Source organism: Harpia harpyja, chromosome 15 (genome assembly GCF_026419915.1).
Source record: "Harpia harpyja isolate bHarHar1 chromosome 15, bHarHar1 primary haplotype, whole genome shotgun sequence".
NCBI lineage: Eukaryota > Metazoa > Chordata > Aves > Accipitriformes > Accipitridae > Harpia > Harpia harpyja.
Window position 1 is genome coordinate 31,248,228 of NC_068954.1, and position 19,113 is coordinate 31,267,340.

Here is a 19,113-nt window from a genome sequence, read left to right on the forward strand (position 1 = left end):
GGATCAAGCACGGTACCGATGAAAACTGAACTCCGCACCGAGCAGATGGGGCCTCTCCAGGTCTCGCTCCCGCCTGCAGCCTCTGAGCTTGACCTCTCGGAGCTCAAAGCGGCTCTGAAATCCCATCGCTGCTGCCTGGGCCAGCAGCTCTCCGGTTTCTTAATTAAAACCGTCAAACACCACTGCGCAAGCTTCCTGCTCAATTCCCCCCGACTCAGGCTTGGCTGCGGCCGCCCTCCCTCACAGCCCCTCGCGCTGCCATCTCCCAGCAGGCGGGAGCTCTGCCCACCGGCACTGGCACTGCCAGGCTGCGGGGTAGCGAAGGGCTCCCAGCTGGCATCGCCCGTTATTATCTCTCAGGCTTCTCGCTGGTTGCCTGTGCTGCCGTGTCGCTCATCAGCTTTAATGAGTCATTCCAAACCCCAACTTTTACGGCACAGGGGAGAAAAAAACACTGCTAAACGGCAGCAAGGTGCCCATTTTCACAGCTCCAGCCTCTGCATTTCGTGAGCCTCAGGGCGGTGGGTGGGTAGATGTCAGCTTGCTGCCCTGCGTGTGGGGGGGAAAACCCCCTCTGCCTGCAAACAGCAGCCTTCCGGGCAGGCCCAGGCTTCCCGCAGGCCTGACTGACTGCAGCCCCTTCTACCGCTCGGCCCTGCTGCGCCACCCCAATCCAGCAAAGCAGCAGGTTGAAACGGCAGGACCGAACCCAGATGAGCATCAGCCTCCCTTCGGATCAGGCTGGAAGGTGTGCGATGCCCCAATCCATCCCTGTCCCATGGCCGCAGGGAAGCGAGAAGCCCCCAGTCACTGAAGGGAAGCCCCGGGGGGAGGACAGAGGTGACACCCTGCAGTGGACTCCTCGCCTCCTACGAAGGGCGACGGCCTGGGCTGAGCCCAGTGTCCCAGGCACGATGCTGACTCGGGCTCACAGCCAGCCGACCTTCGGGACGGGAAGGAAAGGAGGGAATGGGCAGGTGTTCTTCCGCTGCGGCAGGACGGGACAGGGTATCGGGGCTGAGATCTTCCCGGGAGGAAGGCTCCACCCTGGGGCCTCGGCTACCAGGGAGGGGAGGGCAGCAAAGCCAACACAGAGCAGAAAGTGTTTCACCAACAATAAGCCACAACTTTTATTAATTGATAGAAATAGTACAAATTTTAAATTTAGTTGCATTTTACTCTTCTCTGAAACACCAAAAAAGGCTCCTCCCTCTGGCAGCTACATCGTCAACTCCTGCAGAGAGAAAGGAGTGTTACGAGCCAGCCCTGCCGGCAGCACGGAGCCCCACAGCCCAGCCTCCGGCACGCAGAGGGATCCGGTACCATGGCTGCAGGCGGGAGGCATGTCCCTCTGCTCATGGCCCCGAGCTCACGCCCTACTTGCAGCAGCGGGGAACTACGCCCTGCACGTCTACCCCCCAGGGACGTCCCACCGCCACAAACCATTCTCCTCCACCCCGGGCACCAGGCCCGCCTGGCCAGGCAGACACTCACCATTATAGCATTTACAATATCGTTACTGTTGTTCTTCAGGGCACGGACTGCCTTTGCTCGGGACACGTTCGCCTGGGACATCACCAGCTCGATGTCTTTCACCTCGACGCCAGTTTCGTCAACCTAAAGGAGACAGAGCCCGGGATTCACACCAGCCCGACGCACAGTTTGCTCCGTGCCTGGCAGAGGAAAATGGGGTTGTCTGGATTGGGGCAGCTCCCACTCAGGCCGTGCAGACGGAACCCAGGAGGTAAGACCATGCACTGCCCAGCCCTGGGGACAGTCCCCAGGACCAGATCCTCCAGGGGAAGGACCCTGCGTTCTCCCTTTGCCATCATGGCGAAGACATAGATGAGGGAAGGGAAACCGCAGGTCTTAACACAAACTCAGGACGCTTCACAGCTGGCTCAGGTCTGCAGTGAAGCGCCCAGCCCCGCAGAGACAGGCTGGGGAAGGCATACCTCTTCTTCTTCGCTCTCCTCCTGCACGGTGGGGGTCTGTGTGTTTTCTTGGATGTTTGAAACAGCTTCTCCTTGCACTTTGAACTTTTCAGCAGCTGCCAGCTGGGCTTGCTGGGACAGGTCTTCGATCTGGAGGAGGGAAGAAGTGTTAAGCGAGGCCAGCCCTGCGCAGTGGGATGTCAGCACACAGGCTCAGAGGGCCACAGCTGTGCTCCCCGCGCTGCAGCGGTGCCAGCACATCGAACGGCTCTGCCACACAACCTAGCCGGGAAGTCGGCCCTTGGCACGGACCCCAGGCCTGCCCACATCCCGCAGTGAAGGGGGGGGCACACAGCAGCTGGGACCAGCCGACAGCAGCCACAGCACACATGTGGCAAGGAGGAACCCCAGCTAAGTGGCCCGCCGCCCCACTGCTGCGAGCACAGGTTAATGTGGCTGCCAGACACTACGCAGTGTCAGCTCACCTTCGCTTCGCCAAAGACTATGTAGGTGTCTGACGCTGGGCTCTTGTACACGTCTGGCTTTGTGATGACGAAGAGGATGTTCTTAGATTTCCGGATGGTGACTCTGGTTACTCCTGTTACCTGGCGAAGGCCCAGTTTAGACATTGCCTGAAAAACACAAGAAAGGTAAGGGAGGGAAAGAAGAGTTACTGAGACAGCCCAGCCCGTGAAAAAATGCATCCGCTCATCTGCTCCCCAGAGACCCAAGTCCAATGATCGGCATGCTCACGCAAATGAAAATGTGCATTTTACTGCTGCAGAGAAGCATTCCCAGGCTTTTAGCCTGAGAGTGCGCTGGGAGCCTGGGAGGGACCTTTCTAGTCCCAGGACTGGTGAGATCCATAGCATGACCCCAAGCCCCTGCAGACACAAGGATTTTGCCCGTGAACGGGGCATCCCCCTGCCTGGGGGCCTGACAAGGGCAGAAAGTTGCACAAACCCCTCAGCTCCTGAACGCCTGGCTGCTCCTGTACACGGGTGGGAGGTAAGGAGCTGCAGCCCTGAACAGGGTTCATGGGGCGAAGACCCCAGCACTTGGGGATACCATGCTGGACCCTGAGGCGAAGCTCAGCTATCCACAGGCAGGCTGTTTGCTGCACACAGGTTTGGCCCACCCACCATCCCACCTCACCTTCCGTGCTTTCTTTTCGCTCCGGCTCTGTTTTGCTTTGCTAACGGGTTCTTCATCTATTTCAGCTGCTGCTGCAAGCTGCAAGGAGAGAAAACAAGAGGGACCCATGAGAATCCCGAGGTAGCGGTGGACAGCACCAGCAGAGATCCTGCTCCGCCGCTGCTGGGTGCAGGGATGCGGCTGATGCATGCCGCCTGCCCTACCTGTGCCTGCTGTGTTGTGGCCTGTGTGGAGTCTTGCTCTTCGAGCTCTGGTACGGATTCATCACTGTCAGACTCTGTTCCGGACCCTACAGAAACAAACACACGTCACTCTTTCCAGCTCAGGTAGGCCCAGGGGACACAGGAAGATCAAAGAACCATACTGCTTCGGTGTTGCCTTTGTTGCTGGGGGTTCCAAATGCTGACGCAGTTTCCAGTCAGCATGGTTAAGCAGTATCTGGTAGAAGGAACTATCTCTGCAATCCCAAACGCCATCAGCAGCGGGTGGCACAAGAGCCTGTTCTGAGCACTCTCACCATGGTGGAAGCCAGGTGCCAAAGCACTGCGGGTGCCCGGAGGCTGGCTCTGGAACAGGAGGCAGCCCCAGCCTGAGCTGCTCCCCGAGTCTGAGGCACCACGCTGACCAGTGCAGTGGCCTGGCTCGAGGAGGAGTGCAGGGTGGCACTCCCTGCGCGGTGAGTCAGCAGCAGCCCTGTGCTGACAGGGACTCCCTCGCTTCCCCTCAAACCTGTTCAGGTAGCAGTGAAGCTGGGGTTGCAGGACCTCAAGCACATGGCACAGAAACAAGACCCAGTTCACCAACTCCTTGGGGCTGCTGCACTTTTCTGTGACTTCATTACAGGGGACGATCTGTAATTACCTTGAAAATGCCCATCAGGGAACAGCATCTTTGGATGCTCAGGTTGGCCTCTGTGCCAGGTCCTGAAAGCTGCCGGAGCCCAGGAGGCTCAGAGGGCTGCCAGCTCCTGCACCACTGCTGCAGTGCCATGATTAGCTTGCAAACCACGGCACAGCGATGTCCGACCACGTGGGAGCAAACGAAGCAGAGCCGGGCGTCTCCAGCCTCGGAAGAGGCCAGAGGGTGACCACGACGCCCTCTCATGCAGCCTTTACCTGAATTCAGTGCCATTTCCTTCTCTGGAAAGGGCCTCTCGCCCATGGCCACGCCAAGCACGCAGGAGCCCTCGGCAAAGCTCTCTGCAGGCTGTCGGTGCATGCCCAGGGGATCCCAACAGTTCAGGCAGGCAAAGGAATTTCCCCAGGGCGCAGGGACGGGCCTGTTTTGGCACCAGCGCTGCCCGCAGCTCCCCTTCGCTGGCGGGCGGACATGAGGAAAACCACGGTGGACACCAGACACACACAACGGGGTACAGGCACACGATAGCTCTTCCCAGAGCCTCAGTGTGAAGCCAGCTCAGGCAACAGTCGCAGCGCCCACGCCACAAGCCACGCCGTGCTCCGTGCCCGAGAACACGCGTTAGTGACACCGACCCGCTGGCACTGGACCATGCCGAGCCCTGACCTGCCCGATCCCGTGGCCGCGGGGCATCTCCCCTCCCCGTTCCCCGGCTCACCGCCTGCTCGGGCAGGTTCAGCTCGGTCTGGCATGGTTCAGGCCTGCCTCCGCTGCTGTACTTCCACAGACTACTTGTCTAGACCGACACACCAAGCGACGTAGGGGCACCCGGGCCCCGTCTACGGGTTAGTATCCAGTGGGCAGCCAGTGACACTCCATGCACACGGCAAACCGAGGTGGCAAATACCCTTGTCATTCTTCAGGACAGGCTGCTTAGCTGGAGGAGCAGGGGCCTCAGCAGGGGCCACGGCTGCTCGGGGAGAAAGGTCCACCAGGATGGGCTGCACCGGCGGCTCGGCAGCGGGCAGCTCTGGGGGGATCAGAGGCGGCAGGTCATCGTCGTCGACGGCAGCGCTGACAGGGGCCGGGGCCTTCGAGGGGGGTTTGGACGGAGGTTGGCGGGGGGCCAGCTTGGCAACCTTACTGGGAGGGGGCTGCTTCTTCGTGGGGGTAGCGCTTGGTGCAGAAGAGGCAGGCGGCGGGACATTACCCACCGGGGCAGAGCCAGGAAGGCTGGCTTCTGGTTTCTGGGAAGCAGGGGCAGCACGATCGGCCGATGGCTTCAGGGGAGCACCAGGAACCACCGGGGCTGGAGTGGGAACCAGCGTGCCAGGTGCTGGGGCAGGGACTGCTGGGGGGGCAGCTGGAGCTGGTGGAGCTGCAGGAGCTGGTGTGGCTGCAACAGGGCTCTTGGGAGGTGCTTTGGCCGCAGCGGGGGCAGCTGGAGCTGGTGGAGCTGCCGGCACTGGAGCAGCAGGGGCAGAGGGAACAGACGGGGCAGCAACAGGGCTGCTCTTCAGAGGCTTTCTAGCCGTGGTGGGGGCATCTGGAGCTGGTGGGGCTGCAGGAGCTGGTGTGGCTGGGGCAGAGGGAGCAGCAACAGGGCTTTTGGGAGCTGCTTTGGCTGCGGGAGGGGCAGCTGGAGCTGGTGGAGCTGCCGTCACCGATGCAGCAGGGGCAGAGGGGGCAGTGACCGGGCTCACAGGAGCCGCTTTGGCTGCAGGAGGGACAGCTGGAGCTGCAGGAGCTGGTGCAGCAGGGGCAGAGGGGGCAGATGGGGCAGTGACTGGGCTCACGGAAGCTGCTTTGGCTGCAGGAGGGGCAGCCAGAGCTGGTGGAGCTGCAGGAGCTGGTGCGGCAGGGGCAGAGGGAGCAGACAGGGCAGTGACCGGGCTCACGGGAGCTGCTTTGGCTACAGGAGGGGCAGCCAGAGCTGGTGGAGCTGCCGTCACCGATGCAGCCGTGGCAGATGGGGCAGCGACCGGGCTCACGGGAGCCGCTTTGGCTGCAGGAGGGTCAGCTGAAGCTGGTGGAGCTGCAGGAGCTGGTGCAGCAGGGGCAGAGGGGACAGCGACTGGGCTCAGGGGAGCCCCTTTGGCCGCACTAGTGGGGGCTGGAGTCATCACTGCTGATGTGACAGGCGGGGAGCTGGCAAGGGCCAAGGGGGTGGATTCAGCAGTGACTGGGCTCACAGGTGCTGCTTTGGCTACAGGAGGGGCAGCCAGAGCTGGTGGAACTGCCGTCACTGATGCAGCCGTGGCAGATGGGGCAGCGACCGGGCTCACGGGAGCCGCTTTGGCTGCAGGAGGGTCAGCTGAAGCTGGTGGAGCTGCAGGAGCTGGTGCAGCAGGGGCAGAGGGGACAGCGACTGGGCTCAGGGGAGCCCCTTTGGCCGCACTAGTGGGGGCTGGAGTCATCACCGCTGATGTGACAGGCGGGGAGCTGGCAGGGGCTGAGGGGGTGGATTCAGCAGTGACTGGGCTCACAGGTGCTGCTTTGGCTACAGGAGGGGTAGCCAGAGCTGGTGGAACTGCAGGAGCTGGTGCAGCAGGGGCAGCAACCAGGCTCAGGGGAGCCACTTTGGCTGCAGTAGTGGTGGCTGGAGCTGACACCGCCGGTGTGACAGGCGGGGAGCTGGCAGGGGCCGAGGGGGTGGATGCAGCAGTGACTGGGCTCACTAGTGCTGCTTTGGCTACAGGAGGGGCAGCCGGAGCTGGTGGAGCTGCAGGAGCTGGTGCAGCAGGGGCAGAGGGAGCAGATGGGGCAGCGACTGGGCTCACGGGAGCCGCTTTGGCTGCAGGAGGGGCAGCTGGAGCTGGTGGAGCTGCCATCGCCAGTGCGGCAGGGGCAGAGGGGACAGCAACTGGGCTCAGGGGAGCCACTTTGGCTGCAGTAGTGGTGGCTGGAGCTGGCACCGCCAGTGTGACAGGCGGGGAGCTGGCAGGGGCTGAGGGGGGCAGCAGGCACAGGAGCTGCCAGAGGGGAGACAGGCCTCGCTGGAGCTGCTTTAGCCAGAGCAGCTGTGGCCACTGCTGGTACAGCACTGGGAGATGCTGCTGTCGGCGGCCCTGGGGGAGACGTGGCAGCTCCCGGAGAGGGTTTGGACAGGGCAGGAGCGATGGGAGCTGCTGCAGTGGCAGGCGCTACCCAAAGGTCTGGGCTCCCAGGTGTCCCGGCCATGGAGGGAGGGACTGGGTCTCCTGCAGCTGGAACCGCAGGGGTGACAGGGGCAACAGCTGGGGCTGCTGGGGCCACCGGGGCATGGCCCGTGGGACAGGTCTTGGCAACAGAAGGAGCAACGGGAATCAGTGGAGGGACTGGAGCACCAGGGGCTAGGCCCTGTGGGGCAGAAGCAGGACTCCCAGGAGACATCCCAGCTGGCAGCAAAGGGGCAGGGGGTGACAACGGGGCCAGGGCCATGGGGGCAGCCAGGAAGACAGGTGGAGAGATGGCACTGGCCAGGGCCGGGCACTGGGGAGGAGCAAGCGGGGGCAGGAAAGAGTTGGGGGCTGGGGCTTGGGGAGAGGCCAAAGCAGAAGCCAGCAGAGCGGAGGCAGGGCTGCCAGGAGACACTGGTACTGCCGGGGTGGCCGCTGCTGGTGCCACAGCAGGACAGAGAGGGGCTGCTGCGGGAAGAGGGGGCGAGCCTGGGCTCTGTGGACAAGCTGCCTCAGGAGGCACAGCAGAAGAAGGCAGGAGAGTGGGGGCTGCTGCCGGGAGAGATGCCATAAGGGGAAGGGAAGGTGGGGGTGGGAGAGCAGCCGGGGCTGCCCCAGTGCCCTGGGAAGGAGCAGGGGCTGGCGAGGCTGCCATGGGGACAGGGAGAGGAGCCTGGGCTCCAGCTCCTGTGGGGCTCAGAGGGGCAGCAGGGGGGGCAGCTTTCACAGGAGAGGCAAGAGCTGCAGGGGGAGAACCAGGGCTCACAGTGGGGGCGAAGGGGGCCACTGTCACTGCAGTAGGAGCAGCAGCCAGAGCAGGAGACACTGGGGCCGGGGGTCCTGGAGACACTGGGCTAACTGGGGCAGGCCCTGGAGATCCTGGGGCTGCAAAATCCATTGGGGACTGCGGAGCTGGAGGAGGGGAAGTGGTAACTGGGACCTGCAGAGCTGGGGCAGGGAGCTGGGGGGGAACAGAAAACACAGGGATCGCTGCAGCTGGGACCACAGCAGGGGAAACGGGGGCCCGGGGGCCAGCAGGGGCAGGCAGAGCTGCAGCAGGGCTGGGCGGCTCCGCTGGGAGGGCCTGGCCAGCTGGGCCCGGAGATGGAGTCAGAGGTGGGGAATGAGCAGCATGAAGAACAGCTAAAGGAGAGAAACAGAGTGAACCCATGAGAGAAGGGAGAGGAGGCCAGGAGAAGGCAGCCTGCCCAGCACAGGCGGCGCCATCCTGGCCCTGGCCTTCCCCCCAGCCTTCGTGCCTGGCTTCTAGAGCAGCAGATGAAAGTCCGCCTGACCTGCCAGTTCCAGCGCAGACCGGGACCAGTTGAAGCGGACATTCATCCGCTTCTAGAAACCAGCACCAATTTTACAGAGCCTGCTGTGCCAGCATGTGAGCTAGCTGATGGGCGCAAGTCACAGAAGGAAAAACCCAATGCCAGGATCAGTACTGCCACTCCAGGTTTCCCTGTTGAGAGCAGCTGTGGCTGAAACCCTGGCATGGCTGTAGGTGGCACCTGAAAATGCCAGGAAGCCCCAGCAGGCTGGCAACAGCAGAAACCCAATGGGGCCAGCGCAGGGGCCAGGGTTTGCCGCCAGCTCTGCCCTTGGCTCTTCCCTACCAAAGGGGTTGCCATAACCTTCATGGAGCCCTGGAGGCCCAGCCAGACTCCCAGTGCTGCTCCCAAGCCTGGGAAATTGCATTCCAGGTTGGCCGGCGCAGGGGGGTGACGGGAACCCACCCAATGATAGGAAAGAAAACTCAAATTTAACACAGTGGCATGCATAACTGTTCCAGGAGCACTCTGGCAGTTGTGCTGTGGCAGAGGGCAGCCCCCTCCCTCCAGCCCTGGTGTGACAGGCAGACCCTCCCGGCAGGCAGGCACCCTTTGGGGACAAGGACGCTGAGGCACAGGGGTTGCCTCACCCACACCAAGGGGATGGGACCCGAAGTCCTGACCCCCATGCAGTGACCTGCACTCCCCAGTGCAAGCTGTTAGGGTTAATATAACTGCAACCACCCAGAACAGCAAACTCTGGTTAATGTGGCACACGAGGTGTTAACAAGTAGGGTCTGAGTACCTGGCGCTGCAACAGGGGCTGCGGGAGGAAGGGCAGCTGGAGCTGAACGGGTGAGAACAACAGTTTATTAAGGCAAGTCCGGACGACTGAGAGAGCGCTCACCAAGGGAGCGCTCCCTGTCCAGCTCCCCCAGCACACACCCCGCCTCCAGATGGGAGAGAGCCCGGCCCTTGCCATTCCAAACGTCAGCTGGCAATCAAAGGGAACGACTCAGGGAAGAGGCCATGAAAGCCGGGGAGGGCAGCGCTGGTCTGACCAGCGTAACCAGCACCACTGCCGGTCGGGAGAGCAGAACCGGCCCAGCCACACAATCGCCCTTCGGCAGCTCCAGCCCCACACACAGCATCAACCCCAAACCCAGAGGCAGCATGTCCTGGCGTGTCTGCTGGGAGGGACGGCGAAGGGACCGCAGCTGGGCCGGCTGCTGAGGAGAAGCCACCGAGAGCTGCAGAGCCCAAATCACAGTCCGGTTCGCAGAAACCCCATCACATCAAGGGACCAACAGATCCCCTCCCGCTTCCACGTGAGGCACTGGCTCTCACCGTTGCAGCCACATCTGGCTCTGCACAGGTCACCCACTGACCCACAACGGGGCCAGCCCTGCCTGCGTGTCCGCTGTCCCTGCCCAACCTCTCCTACGCTGTGATTAGGGCTAGTCACAGACTCAAGTCCTCACCTTGATACTGTCCAGAGCAGTAACACATGCGTGGAACTCACAGCAGCCTCCTCTGTGGGTGATATCCCTTTCTCTGCCGCAAGAACAGTGGCCCAGAAGATGCTTCTAATGCCCCGTTTCCCCAACCTGCCCCAAAACATGGGGTGGTGGGAGATGGGAACCTACCCGGAGCTGGGCAGCTGCTCAACAAGTGCTGCCAGACATCGGTGCCTCGTGCCAGCAGGCGCCAGGACACTTCCTGCTCCAGGGAACCTACTGGCACCTCAAAAAGGAGGAACAACCCCGGCCAAGAGCTGAGCTGGTCCCGAGCCCTTCACAGAACAAGCTGCACAGACAACTGCCTTCTCTGGAAAGCTCATTTATCCCTGCCAGCTCCCCCTGTTCCTTCTCCATCTCCAGCGATGCCTCACCAGCACCGTTTGAGGATGTTCCTGTGATAAGCACGACATTTCCAATTCGCCACTTCTCCGCTGAGCGCCCCACTTCTCCGGTGGCTCCTTCCGCAAACACCAGTGAGATGCAGGATTCTCAAAAAGCACATCTAATTTTTAAGGGATGCTTAAACCAACTGGGCCGCAGAGCCTCCCGCGGCACTGCTGCCCACACCTGAAAGCTAAAGCCGTGTAGCGCTGGATTAGAGACTGCTGAACCCAACCTCACAAGCTTTCCATGGACCAACCAACCTCTGAAGAATAAGACGAACATCAAAGCAAACTGCTTGACGACTCCCACCCACGGGGCAATTGCTAAACCTGCACCAGCACCCCCAGCTCCAGCTCCTCTTGTGCTGCCAGATCTCAGAACAGCCAGCTCAGCAGAGAGGGGATAAACATGACAGGCCTCGCACTCAGGCACACCCTTTGCCTCCACCCTCTGCCTGCAGACCTACCTGACAGCTCCCGTGAGCCCCACAGCTGCTCGGGCCTCTGCGGCTGCCCTTGTCGCTCCCCCAGGAGCCCCCCGTGCTCCCCCAGGGCCCGGGGAGCAAGTACTGTAACAGCATTTGCTGCTCAGCACACACTGCCCACGGCCAGCTTCTACTGACCTACGCGTGCTCCCTGAAGTCGTTAGAGACTCAAGAGGAGCAGAGCTTTGGGAGGAGAAAAGGCATGAGTTGTCGCCCGAGACCAAGAGAAAAACTGTCCTGGGAAGAGGCGGGGGGATGCTGGGAAGCGGCCCCACCGCAGGAATCCCAGCTACGCCTGGAGAGAGACCAAAAGTACAGCAGCTCCCCAGGACCTGACGTGACAGCTGTCGCACTGACAGCCGTCACTTGGCCCCACCAGGCGTGGGGGGCCGCTTCCTCCTCAGGGAAGCTTTCTGCCAGCACCTCCTGACTTCCCTCGTGGTTCCCAAATCCAAAGCACCCTTTGGACGGACCCCTGTTCACTGTCGTGCACCGTGTGGCTCCCCCAAGCCGGGTGACAATGCCCAGTCATGTATTCCTGCAGCACGTCCCTGAGCCTGGGGCAGAGACGCAGCAAACCCGGGCAGAGCATTTGCCAGCTGGACCCCAGCACCCGGGACTCCTTCAAGGGAGTCAGGCAGCAGGTCCCAGCACAGGCTGGAGACCAGCCCCTGCCCCATGGTGGGCACAGGAGCCCACGCTCGCCTGCCTTGGCGTTTTTGAGCTGCCCCGAATCCCAGTGCTGGCGCCCCTGGCTGGTGTGAGGCCGGTGCAGCAACGCTCCCCGGCCCCACTGTGACTTTCCAACACAGAGCCACGCATCGCCTTCCTAAACCCAACCAGTTCCAGAGCGCAAAGGGATTATTAATGTTCGTATGCGTCCCCGACTGTCCCAGTCACCGCATGGCTGTACCCTGACCTGGCTACAGCCGTTTTCCTCCCGCTCCCACTGCTCCAACACTCAAATCCGTAACGGGACCATACAAACCAGGTACAGAGCATGGCTGACATAATGCTCTCCCCAATGTTTTAGGACATGAAGGACCACAAACGACATGAGTTTAGTGACATTTCCCATAGAGACAGCCGATGGGATTTTGGGTAGGAAACCACAAAACAGATTTGTTTTGGCAACAGGAAGCAGTATGACAAAAGGGAGGCCGAGTGAGAAGGGGGCTCAGGCCATGGAGCGGACGCCCCAAATGCCCCCAGGGTAAAGTGGACAAGACTCAAGTCGGTGTCACGCAGCGCTGGCCAGCTCCTCACCCACTGAGCCCCCAGCACACCCGAGCCCCCCAGCCTCCCCGGGTCCCCTTTTTCCCCCACTTAAAAGCGACCGAGCCAGCGCCCAGAGGCCGCGGGGACGGGGACGCTCCCCCCCCGCCAGCCCGGTTCCCCCCTCAGCCTCACCTGTCTCAGCCTGCGGCTGCGGCAGCTCCTGCTCCGTGGCCGGGACGGTTTCTGTAGCTTCGCCGGGCATTTCTGGGGAAAGGGAGAACCCAACAGGCCCGGGCTCGCCGGGGCTCCGGACCGCCCGAGAGCGGCTCACGGGGCGCCGGTAACTCGCTCTTCCCGAAGCCACGCGCCAGTCCCGTGCCCGCCTCCCGGTACCGACAGGTCTGCGAAGACGGCTCAGTCGCCTGGTCGGTACCGGACACCCCAGGCCCAGCGGGCCCCGAGCACCGCACGGCACGGGCCGATCCCGGGGCCGCCAACGGGGCTCCCACCCCGCCCGGCTGCGGCGCTAGCCTCCCCCGGCGGCCGGGACCGGGGCCTCGGTCGCCTCTCCTGCCCTCCCGCCCCCCACCCCGGAGCGAGCGGCCCCTTCCCGGTGCGCGGGGCCGTCCCCGCCGGCCCTCCCGGCCCTGCCCGGCGCGACCACGGCCCCAGCGGCGGCCTCGGCCGGGCCGCCACCGCCCTCCCGCCCTCCCTCCCGGCCCGGCCGCGGCCCGCGAACGGCAGGCAGCCCCCGCAGCGGCCCCAGGCCCGCGCGTCGGCGGATGGCGGCGGATGGCGGCGACGGGACTCACTGTGCGGGGAGTAGGGCCCAAGATGGCGGCGGAAAGAGACCGAGCTCCTGGAAGCGCGACTTCCGGGAAGACGAGCACTTCCGGGGCAGGGGCAGCGGCCCACCGCCCGCCCCGCCCCAGCGGCCGCGCTCCGCCGTTCCGGGCCCCGTCCGGCGGCAAAGGGGCCGGGGTGGGACCGGGACCCCCCGTGGGCGGCGACCCCAAGGTGTGGGGCAGGGACCTCCGTGGAAACGGAGCTAGGACCCCTCCGGGTGTGGGGCTGAGACACCATGAACGTGGGGCCTGGCCCCAGTTGTGGGGCTGGGACCCCCCCCCCGGGTGCCGGCAGGGACCCCGTGGGCAGGGGTACGGGCAGGGGTACGGGGGGCAGCGACCCTGCGGCTGCAGGGCAAGGGCAAGGCCCCCCAGCTCCTCCCCGCGGGGACGGGACGCAGACCCGGGCCCCGGCCCCCTCCCACTTCGGCGCGTCCCGGGGCGCAGGCACAGGGGTGACCGCAGGCGTTTAATGGTCTTTGCGTAGAAAAGGTACAAAAGGTGGGAAGGGGCCGCGGGGAGCGGGGCAGGGAGCCGGTGCGGTTTGGCCGGTGGCTGGCAGGCTCCCTGCTCCAAGGCACCAGGACCCCCCGCGGCCGGCAGCCACGGCAGAGGCAGCGATGGCGGAGTTGGTCCCTCGGCAGCCCTGTGGCAAGGACCTGGCCTGCCGCTGTGGCTCCTGGAAGTGAGGCCTCAGAAGTCTCCTTGCAGGTCTACAAAGAGAAGTGGGAAGTTTTACAGAAAAAGAGCAGTTTCTCAGAGCCAGGGGGTCCCCTTCAGGGTCCCCCAGGTGACTGCATCCCTGCCCGGCTCTTACCGCTTCTCCGGAGCAGCTCTCCCCTCCGGGCACGCTCCATCTCCTCCACAAACTGCTCGAAGACCCGCACATAGGGCGCCAGGCTCGTCTTCTTGTAGTCTGGAGGATTTGGGGAGCTGAGCAGGAGCGGGAGCAGGCGGTGAGGACCCCCCCATGCCCCGGCCCCAGCCCCGCTCACCCCGCACACGGCGCTTTGGCTCCGTCTCCCTGCCGTCCTCCTGCTCCCCGTCATTGCCGGCCGCGTCCAGCTCGTGGCACAGGGAACTGTGGGAGACGGCGGGACATGGTGGGGGGCTGCCGGTGCAGCCAGGACCCCCCGAGCTGCCAGCCCCGCTCACGTACCTGATGGTGGGGACAGCAAACGGGTCGAACTGGTCCAGCCTCTGCAGATCCAGCGGCACTGAAATGCGACCTGCAAGGGAGGGGAGTCACCGCCGGGGGTGGCAGCCCCGGGGGTCCCCATGGGGTGCCAGCCCCACAGGCTGCCAGACCCACCTGTTTTGGGGTGGACGCTGAAAGGGCTCTTCAGCAGGTGCCCGACGCCTTTGCTGACGTTGATGTCGAGGCGGGGAAAGCAGTACTGCAGCATGATCTCCCAGTCCGCGTAGCACGGCGTGCCCTTCCCGCCCGCCGCTGCCTGCTGCAGGGACAGGTGGGTCAGGGGGCAGCGGGGCAGGTGGCGGCACCCGGCCCCCTGCCTGGGGTTGCTCCATGGCCACTCACCCGTGCCCGCTCCATCTTGCCCTTCAGCAGCTCCCAGCGCTGCACCGAGTCCCGCTTCTTGGGGAACTCGCCCTGCAGTGGCTTGCGGTGCTGTGGCCGGCAGTCAAGGCTGATCGCAGACACTGCTGACCCCACTCCCACCATGTGGACCCTCCCTCCGGACCCGGCACAGTGCCCAGCGGCACAGCGGGGGCCGCTCTGGGAAGGATATCCTCTGGGACAAGGGCCAGCACCTTGTCCCAGCTCTCCGGGCTGCCCAGGATGTCCTGGCCCACCAGCGCGTATGCCTCAAAGTACTTCTCCACCACGCTGACCGACCGCCTGCGGAGGAGCGGGGAGGGGGTCAGCGCCCCATGGCCAGTGGCTGCGGGGGCCGGGCAGGAGGGGTCCCCACCGACCTGATGAAGGGGTGGATGGGCTCGGAGAGGTTCACCTTCTTCACGGTCTCTGCTCCACCCTGGAGGGACAGCGGCGGTCAGCCTATGGGGGTGGGCAGGGGGTACCCAGCCCCCCATGCACCCACCTTCACCAGGGTCAGGTACTCCACAGTGGCCGCCCGCAGCGCCGGGGACCACTTCCGCACCGCGTCGTCGCAGACCCAGCAGTGGACACCCCTCCGGCCTGAGTACACCCACAGGCGATGCTTCATGCCCAGGTCCTCTGCAGAGGGAACAGCCGGGCTGCAGGAGCGCGTCGGGATGGGTTGCGGCGTCCGTCCAAGCCCAGCAGCGCTGCAAACCCGCTGGGCAAACCCCACTGGGCACCAGCACATCCTCCACTCCCCCCCAGCCCCATGAGAGCACGAGCGCTGCCCTGGCCCCCCTTTGGGGTCTGGGTGTTGCTGCGGGGCAGAGCGTGCTCTGGACGTGTCCCCGGTGCATGAGGCCAGGGGCCACGTGGGTCCCTGAGACCCTCACCCACAAGCGCGCGATCGATGATGCGGACAGCGATGGTCATCAGGGTCCAGCACTTGGAGCAGATCTCGGCCGAGCTGCAGGCAGAGCACGGCGGGTCAGGCTGCTGCCCCGTGCCCCTGCACCCCTCTCCCGGCCCCCTATTCCGGCTCGTGCCGTGAACACCCCCGGGAACCTGCAGCACGTCCGGACGTCGTCATAGTCCGTCATGTCAATGTCGAAGACCAGCTCCTTCTCCTGCGGCTGGAAGGCCCCCAGATGCACCGTGTTGTGCTGGTTGGGCTGTGGGGCAGAACAGGCTCAGGTCCAGCCAGGGACCCTGTGACCCGGGGGCCACGTCCCCCCCCTGGGGCTGGCCGGCACCCGTGCTCCCGGTCGGGGTGCTTGGGTGGGAGCAGGACTCACCCGGTGGGAGTAGACAGCCCCGATGTCGATCTTGTAGGGGTTGGTCCTCTGCAGCTCCCGCTCCAGCTCCTGGGGGCTGCCGAAGGACTGGAACCGCACGTAGACATCGTCCCGCAGCGTGAAGGAGAATTCCCGCAGCTGGAAGTAGTTCTTCACCACTGCGGAGGCGCGGGGGGGTTGGGGGGGTGCGGACGGGTTCGGGGGCAGCCCTGACACTGCCCTGAAGGCCTGCACCCCTCCCGCCTGTTTCCCCCCAGCCCCCTCACCGCACTCCTGAGCCCCCCCCATCACAGGCGCCCCCAGATCACCCCCCGCCCGCCCGGTGTCCCGGACCCCGGTCGGTGCATCCACCCGCCGCCGCCAGCCCCAGCGACACCCCCCGGGCCCCCGCCACGTGCCCCGGGCCCCGGTATCGCAGCCCCCGGCGGTGCCCCCCGCCCCGCTCACCGCCGCCGTAGCCGAGCCAGCGGCCGTAGGCGCCGTGCGGGAAGAGCCGCCGGTAGAAGACCGGGAGCAGCTCCGGCAGCGCCGCCGGCTCGAACCGCGCCATGGCGGGAAGGAGGCGGCGGGAAGCGGCGGGGACGGGCGCCCGGGGGCCGCCGGGAGCTGTAGTCCGGCCCCGGAGCACGGGGACGGGGAGGAGCGGGGATGGGGGCACGGCCCGGTTCGGGACACGCCGGGGGGGGGGGGGGGGTGTTCGGGGTCCGGGGAGCCCGGGGCGGCAGCGAAGGGGTGCGGGACCCCCCGGGCGCTGCCCCGCTCCGTGTTAACGATTCCCCGGCGGCCGCACGGCTGCGACCGGACCCTCCCGGACCCTCCCCGGCTGCCGCCGGAGCGGAGCCCCGGGGCCGATGCAGGGACCGATGCAGAGCCCCGGGGCAGAAGAGCCCGCGGCACCGGGACCGACGCAGAGCCCCGGGGCCGGACGCCCGGCGGGCCCCAGGCGGCAGCGCCGCGATGGCACGGAGCCCGGGCCGGGCCGGGGCGATGCCCGGAAGGGGGAACGGGGCGGGGCGGGGCGGCGCGGCCGCCCCCGCAGGCCGGTAGTGCCGGGTGGCCCCGCGGTCGTTGCACCGGAGCCGCTCCCGAGCCCGCGGCCGCGCTAATTAATCATTGACAGCGGCGCCGCGGGCAGGGCCAAGGTCGGTCCGGAGCCGCTCAGCCGCCGCGGCACCCCGGTTGCGCTCCCGCTGTCGGTGCCCGAGGATGTGGCTGTACCTGGCGGCGGTGCTGGCGGGGCTGTACCTGCTGCGGCGCTGGCACCGGGAGCGGCAGACGGTGCCGAGGCTCTCGGAGAAGTACGTGCTGATCACGGGCTGCGACAGCGGCTTCGGCAACCTGCTGGCACGGCAGCTGGACGCCCGGGGGCTGCGGGTGCTGGCCGCCTGCCTGACCGGCACCGGGGCCGCGCAGCTGCGGGCGGCCGCCTCACCGCGGCTGCAGACCGTCCTCCTGGATGTCACCTCCAGCCAGAGCATCGCCGCCGCCACCGCCTGGGTCCGGGAGTGCGTGGGCGACCGAGGTAGGACGGGGCGGCCGCCCCCGTCGGCCCTGCCGCGGCTCTGCCAACCCGTGCCGGCACAGCCAGCGCTGGAGCGGGGCCATGGGCAGGGGAGCAGCCCCCGTCACCCCGTCCTCTCTGTCCAGGGCTCTGGGGGCTGGTGAATAACGCAGGGATTGCCATCCCGACCGCCCCTAATGAGTGGCTGACCAAGGACGACTTCGTCAAGGTGCTGGACGTCAACCTCGTCGGCCTCGTCGAGGTGACGCTGAGCCTCCTGCCCCTGGTGCGGCAAGCGCAGGGCCGCGTGGTCAACGTGGCCAGCGTGATGGGCCGTGTCTCCTTTTTTGGCGGGGGGTACTGCATCTCCAAGTATGGCGTGGAGGCCTTCTCCGACAGCCTCCGGTAAGTCCTAAGTCTGGCACGGCAGACACCGCCCCTGATTTCCCAGTTTGCTTTTCCGGGCTTTGGCTGGCAGCGTCTCTTTCTGTCAAACCCCTTCCTCATGCAACCGCAAGCAAGCGCAGGTTGAGTTTGTTTAAGCTGCTGCCGAAGCATGAGAGGAGGGGCTGCAGGGATACTTAATGCGTGGACCCGATGTCGGGACACCTTGTGCCACAGCTACAGCACTTGGGTCCCACAGGAGTGATCTCCTGCCTGGGGGGGACCCTGCCTGCAGCTGGCAGCCTCTGCTCCGCTTTCAGCCAAGCTCATGCAGAGGTAGCCTGGGGTAAGGGAAGGCAAAGAACTTGGCAGAGCTTTGACTCCATTCCCCTGCCTGATGACTTCCCAGCGGCAGGGAAGCTGTGGGTGGCCATGCTGGCTGGTACTGCCTGCCCTGGCACCGAGCCTCTCCTATCGGACTTGGCCCCTGTACTGGATCCTGCGGGCAATGGCCCCGTGGTCCCGAGGTTTGCTTTGGCCCGGTCCCATCCAGACTCAGCAGATGTTTGCTCACATGCAGCCTTGGACATGTACCGGGCTGGCGCAGGGTCCACTGGGGTGGTCAGGCTCCCCGTCAAACCTCCAGTACAAGGCTGCCGTGCGTCCTGCGTGAGAACCGGTGCCCACGTGCAGCCCGTGCTGGCGGGCGGCGGATGCATTCAGGTGCTGCTCCCGTGTCCCATGGGGCTTGATCCCTTCCAGGCTTGAGATGCGCAGCTTCGGGGTGAAGGTCAGCGTGATTGAGCCAGGCTACTTCAAGACGATGATCACCAACGCCGAGATCCTGGAGAATAATTTTCTTTCCATCTGGGAGAAGCTCCCGGGGGAAATCAAAGCAAGTTACGGGGAGAATTACTTGAAGCAGTGTAAGTACCTCACCTAAAGGTTAAGCAAATCTGTTTCTCTCCTGACACAAGGCACATTCCTGGAGCCATGGGGTGTCCCACCACCCCGTCATCCCACTGAGCCGTTCGGCTGCGTTCGGCTTGAGGGTCTAAGGCTAGCAGCCTGACCAGCGCTTTCTGTCTCTGCAGTTTTGGTAACATTCAGGAAGATGCAGAAGAGATACAACTCCAACCTGAAGCTGGTCACAGACTGCATGGAGCACGCGCTGACCAGCCGCTACCCTCGCACGCGCTACTCTGCAGGCTGGGATGCCAAGCTGATCTACATCCCCCTCAGCTACCTGCCGTCAGCCCTCACAGATGTTGTATTCACCTGGTTGTCCCCCATACCTGCCTGGAAAACCTAAGGCAGGGAATCGGCATAGGCAGCTGACAGGCAGCAACAGCCCGGGCCGGGCAGCGCAGGGTGGGACCCAGCATGGCCCACAGCCAAGGCCATGCCGAGAGGTTCCTGAATTTTTAACGCAATGTATGTTTCACAACCCGCTGTCCTCTGTTAGCAGACCAGTTTGCTTCTGAATAAAGACAACTCCTCCTCCCTGCCTGGCAGAGCTTGGTTTCAGCCTCAGCTGGG

The 19,113-nt window shown here is 64.7% G+C and overlaps 3 protein-coding genes across 7 annotated transcripts; 1 reads left to right on the forward strand and 2 right to left on the reverse strand.

The window, feature by feature from the left end:
* Positions 1-1,105: 1,105 nt before the first annotated feature.
* Positions 1,106-13,106, reverse strand: NACA (nascent polypeptide associated complex subunit alpha). 4 transcript variants are annotated; one of them, XM_052810143.1, is made up of 8 exons: positions 12,798-12,945; positions 12,178-12,249; positions 3,293-3,378; positions 3,090-3,167; positions 2,420-2,566; positions 1,956-2,084; positions 1,495-1,617; positions 1,106-1,234 (listed from the first exon to the last, which is right to left on the reverse strand). In XM_052810143.1, exons 2-8 carry the CDS (start codon positions 12,245-12,247, stop codon positions 1,220-1,222), a joined length of 648 nt encoding a protein of 215 aa, XP_052666103.1. In that variant the 5' UTR covers positions 12,248-12,249; positions 12,798-12,945; the 3' UTR covers positions 1,106-1,219. The 4 variants fall into 4 exon arrangements, with proteins under 4 accessions (XP_052666103.1, XP_052666102.1, XP_052666104.1 ...); XM_052810142.1 differs by lacking the exons at positions 12,178-12,249; positions 12,798-12,945 and adding exons at positions 4,855-5,595; positions 5,680-6,145; XM_052810144.1 differs by lacking the exon at positions 12,178-12,249 and having other exon boundaries at positions 12,798-13,106.
* A 180-nt stretch (positions 13,107-13,286) lies between these two features.
* On the reverse strand, positions 13,287-16,359 carry PRIM1 (DNA primase subunit 1). 2 transcript variants are annotated; one of them, XM_052810166.1, is made up of 13 exons: positions 16,137-16,359; positions 15,690-15,847; positions 15,460-15,566; positions 15,288-15,361; positions 14,894-15,030; positions 14,769-14,827; positions 14,581-14,691; positions 14,371-14,461; positions 14,143-14,287; positions 13,990-14,059; positions 13,826-13,911; positions 13,648-13,746; positions 13,287-13,543 (listed from the first exon to the last, which is right to left on the reverse strand). In XM_052810166.1, exons 1-13 carry the CDS (start codon positions 16,237-16,239, stop codon positions 13,524-13,526), a joined length of 1,260 nt encoding a protein of 419 aa, XP_052666126.1. In that variant the 5' UTR covers positions 16,240-16,359; the 3' UTR covers positions 13,287-13,523. The 2 variants fall into 2 exon arrangements, with proteins under 2 accessions (XP_052666126.1, XP_052666125.1); XM_052810165.1 differs by having other exon boundaries at positions 14,371-14,457; positions 14,577-14,691; positions 16,137-16,358.
* A 376-nt stretch (positions 16,360-16,735) lies between these two features.
* LOC128152119 (retinol dehydrogenase 16-like) lies at positions 16,736-19,088 on the forward strand. The gene is made up of 4 exons (XM_052810178.1): positions 16,736-17,211; positions 17,337-17,595; positions 18,337-18,500; positions 18,669-19,088. The coding sequence occupies exons 1-4, from the start codon at positions 16,896-16,898 to the stop codon at positions 18,884-18,886; spliced, it is 957 nt and encodes a 318-aa protein (XP_052666138.1). The 5' UTR covers positions 16,736-16,895; the 3' UTR covers positions 18,887-19,088.
* The last annotated feature ends 25 nt before the right edge of the window (positions 19,089-19,113 follow it).

Excerpts from the sequence above, each read along its gene's own strand:
- PRIM1 (XM_052810166.1), bottom strand. The coding sequence starts at position 16,239 with ATGGCGCGGTTCGAGCCGGCGGCGCTGCCGGAGCTGCTCCCGGTCTTC. Across the intron at positions 15,362-15,459 it reads GACGTCCGGACGTGCTGCAG|CTCGGCCGAGATCTGCTCCA; the intron begins GTTCCCGGGGGT and ends CTCTGCCTGCAG. Across the intron at positions 13,747-13,825 it reads GCCAAAGCGCCGTGTGCGGG|ACTACAAGAAGACGAGCCTG; the intron begins GTGAGCGGGGCT and ends CAAATCCTCCAG.
- LOC128152119 (XM_052810178.1), top strand. The coding sequence starts at position 16,896 with ATGTGGCTGTACCTGGCGGCGGTGCTGGCGGGGCTGTACCTGCTGCGG. Across the intron at positions 17,596-18,336 it reads GCCTTCTCCGACAGCCTCCG|GCTTGAGATGCGCAGCTTCG; the intron begins GTAAGTCCTAAG and ends GATCCCTTCCAG. Across the intron at positions 18,501-18,668 it reads GGAGAATTACTTGAAGCAGT|TTTTGGTAACATTCAGGAAG; the intron begins GTAAGTACCTCA and ends CTGTCTCTGCAG.
- NACA (XM_052810141.1), bottom strand. The coding sequence starts at position 12,247 with ATGCCCGGCGAAGCTACAGAAACCGTCCCGGCCACGGAGCAGGAGCTG. Across the intron at positions 9,227-12,177 it reads GCAGCCGCAGGCTGAGACAG|CTCCAGCTGCCCTTCCTCCC; the intron begins GTGAGGCTGAGG and ends TCACCCGTTCAG. Across the intron at positions 8,249-9,184 it reads AGCCCCTGTTGCAGCGCCAG|CTGTTCTTCATGCTGCTCAT; the intron begins GTACTCAGACCC and ends TCTCTCCTTTAG.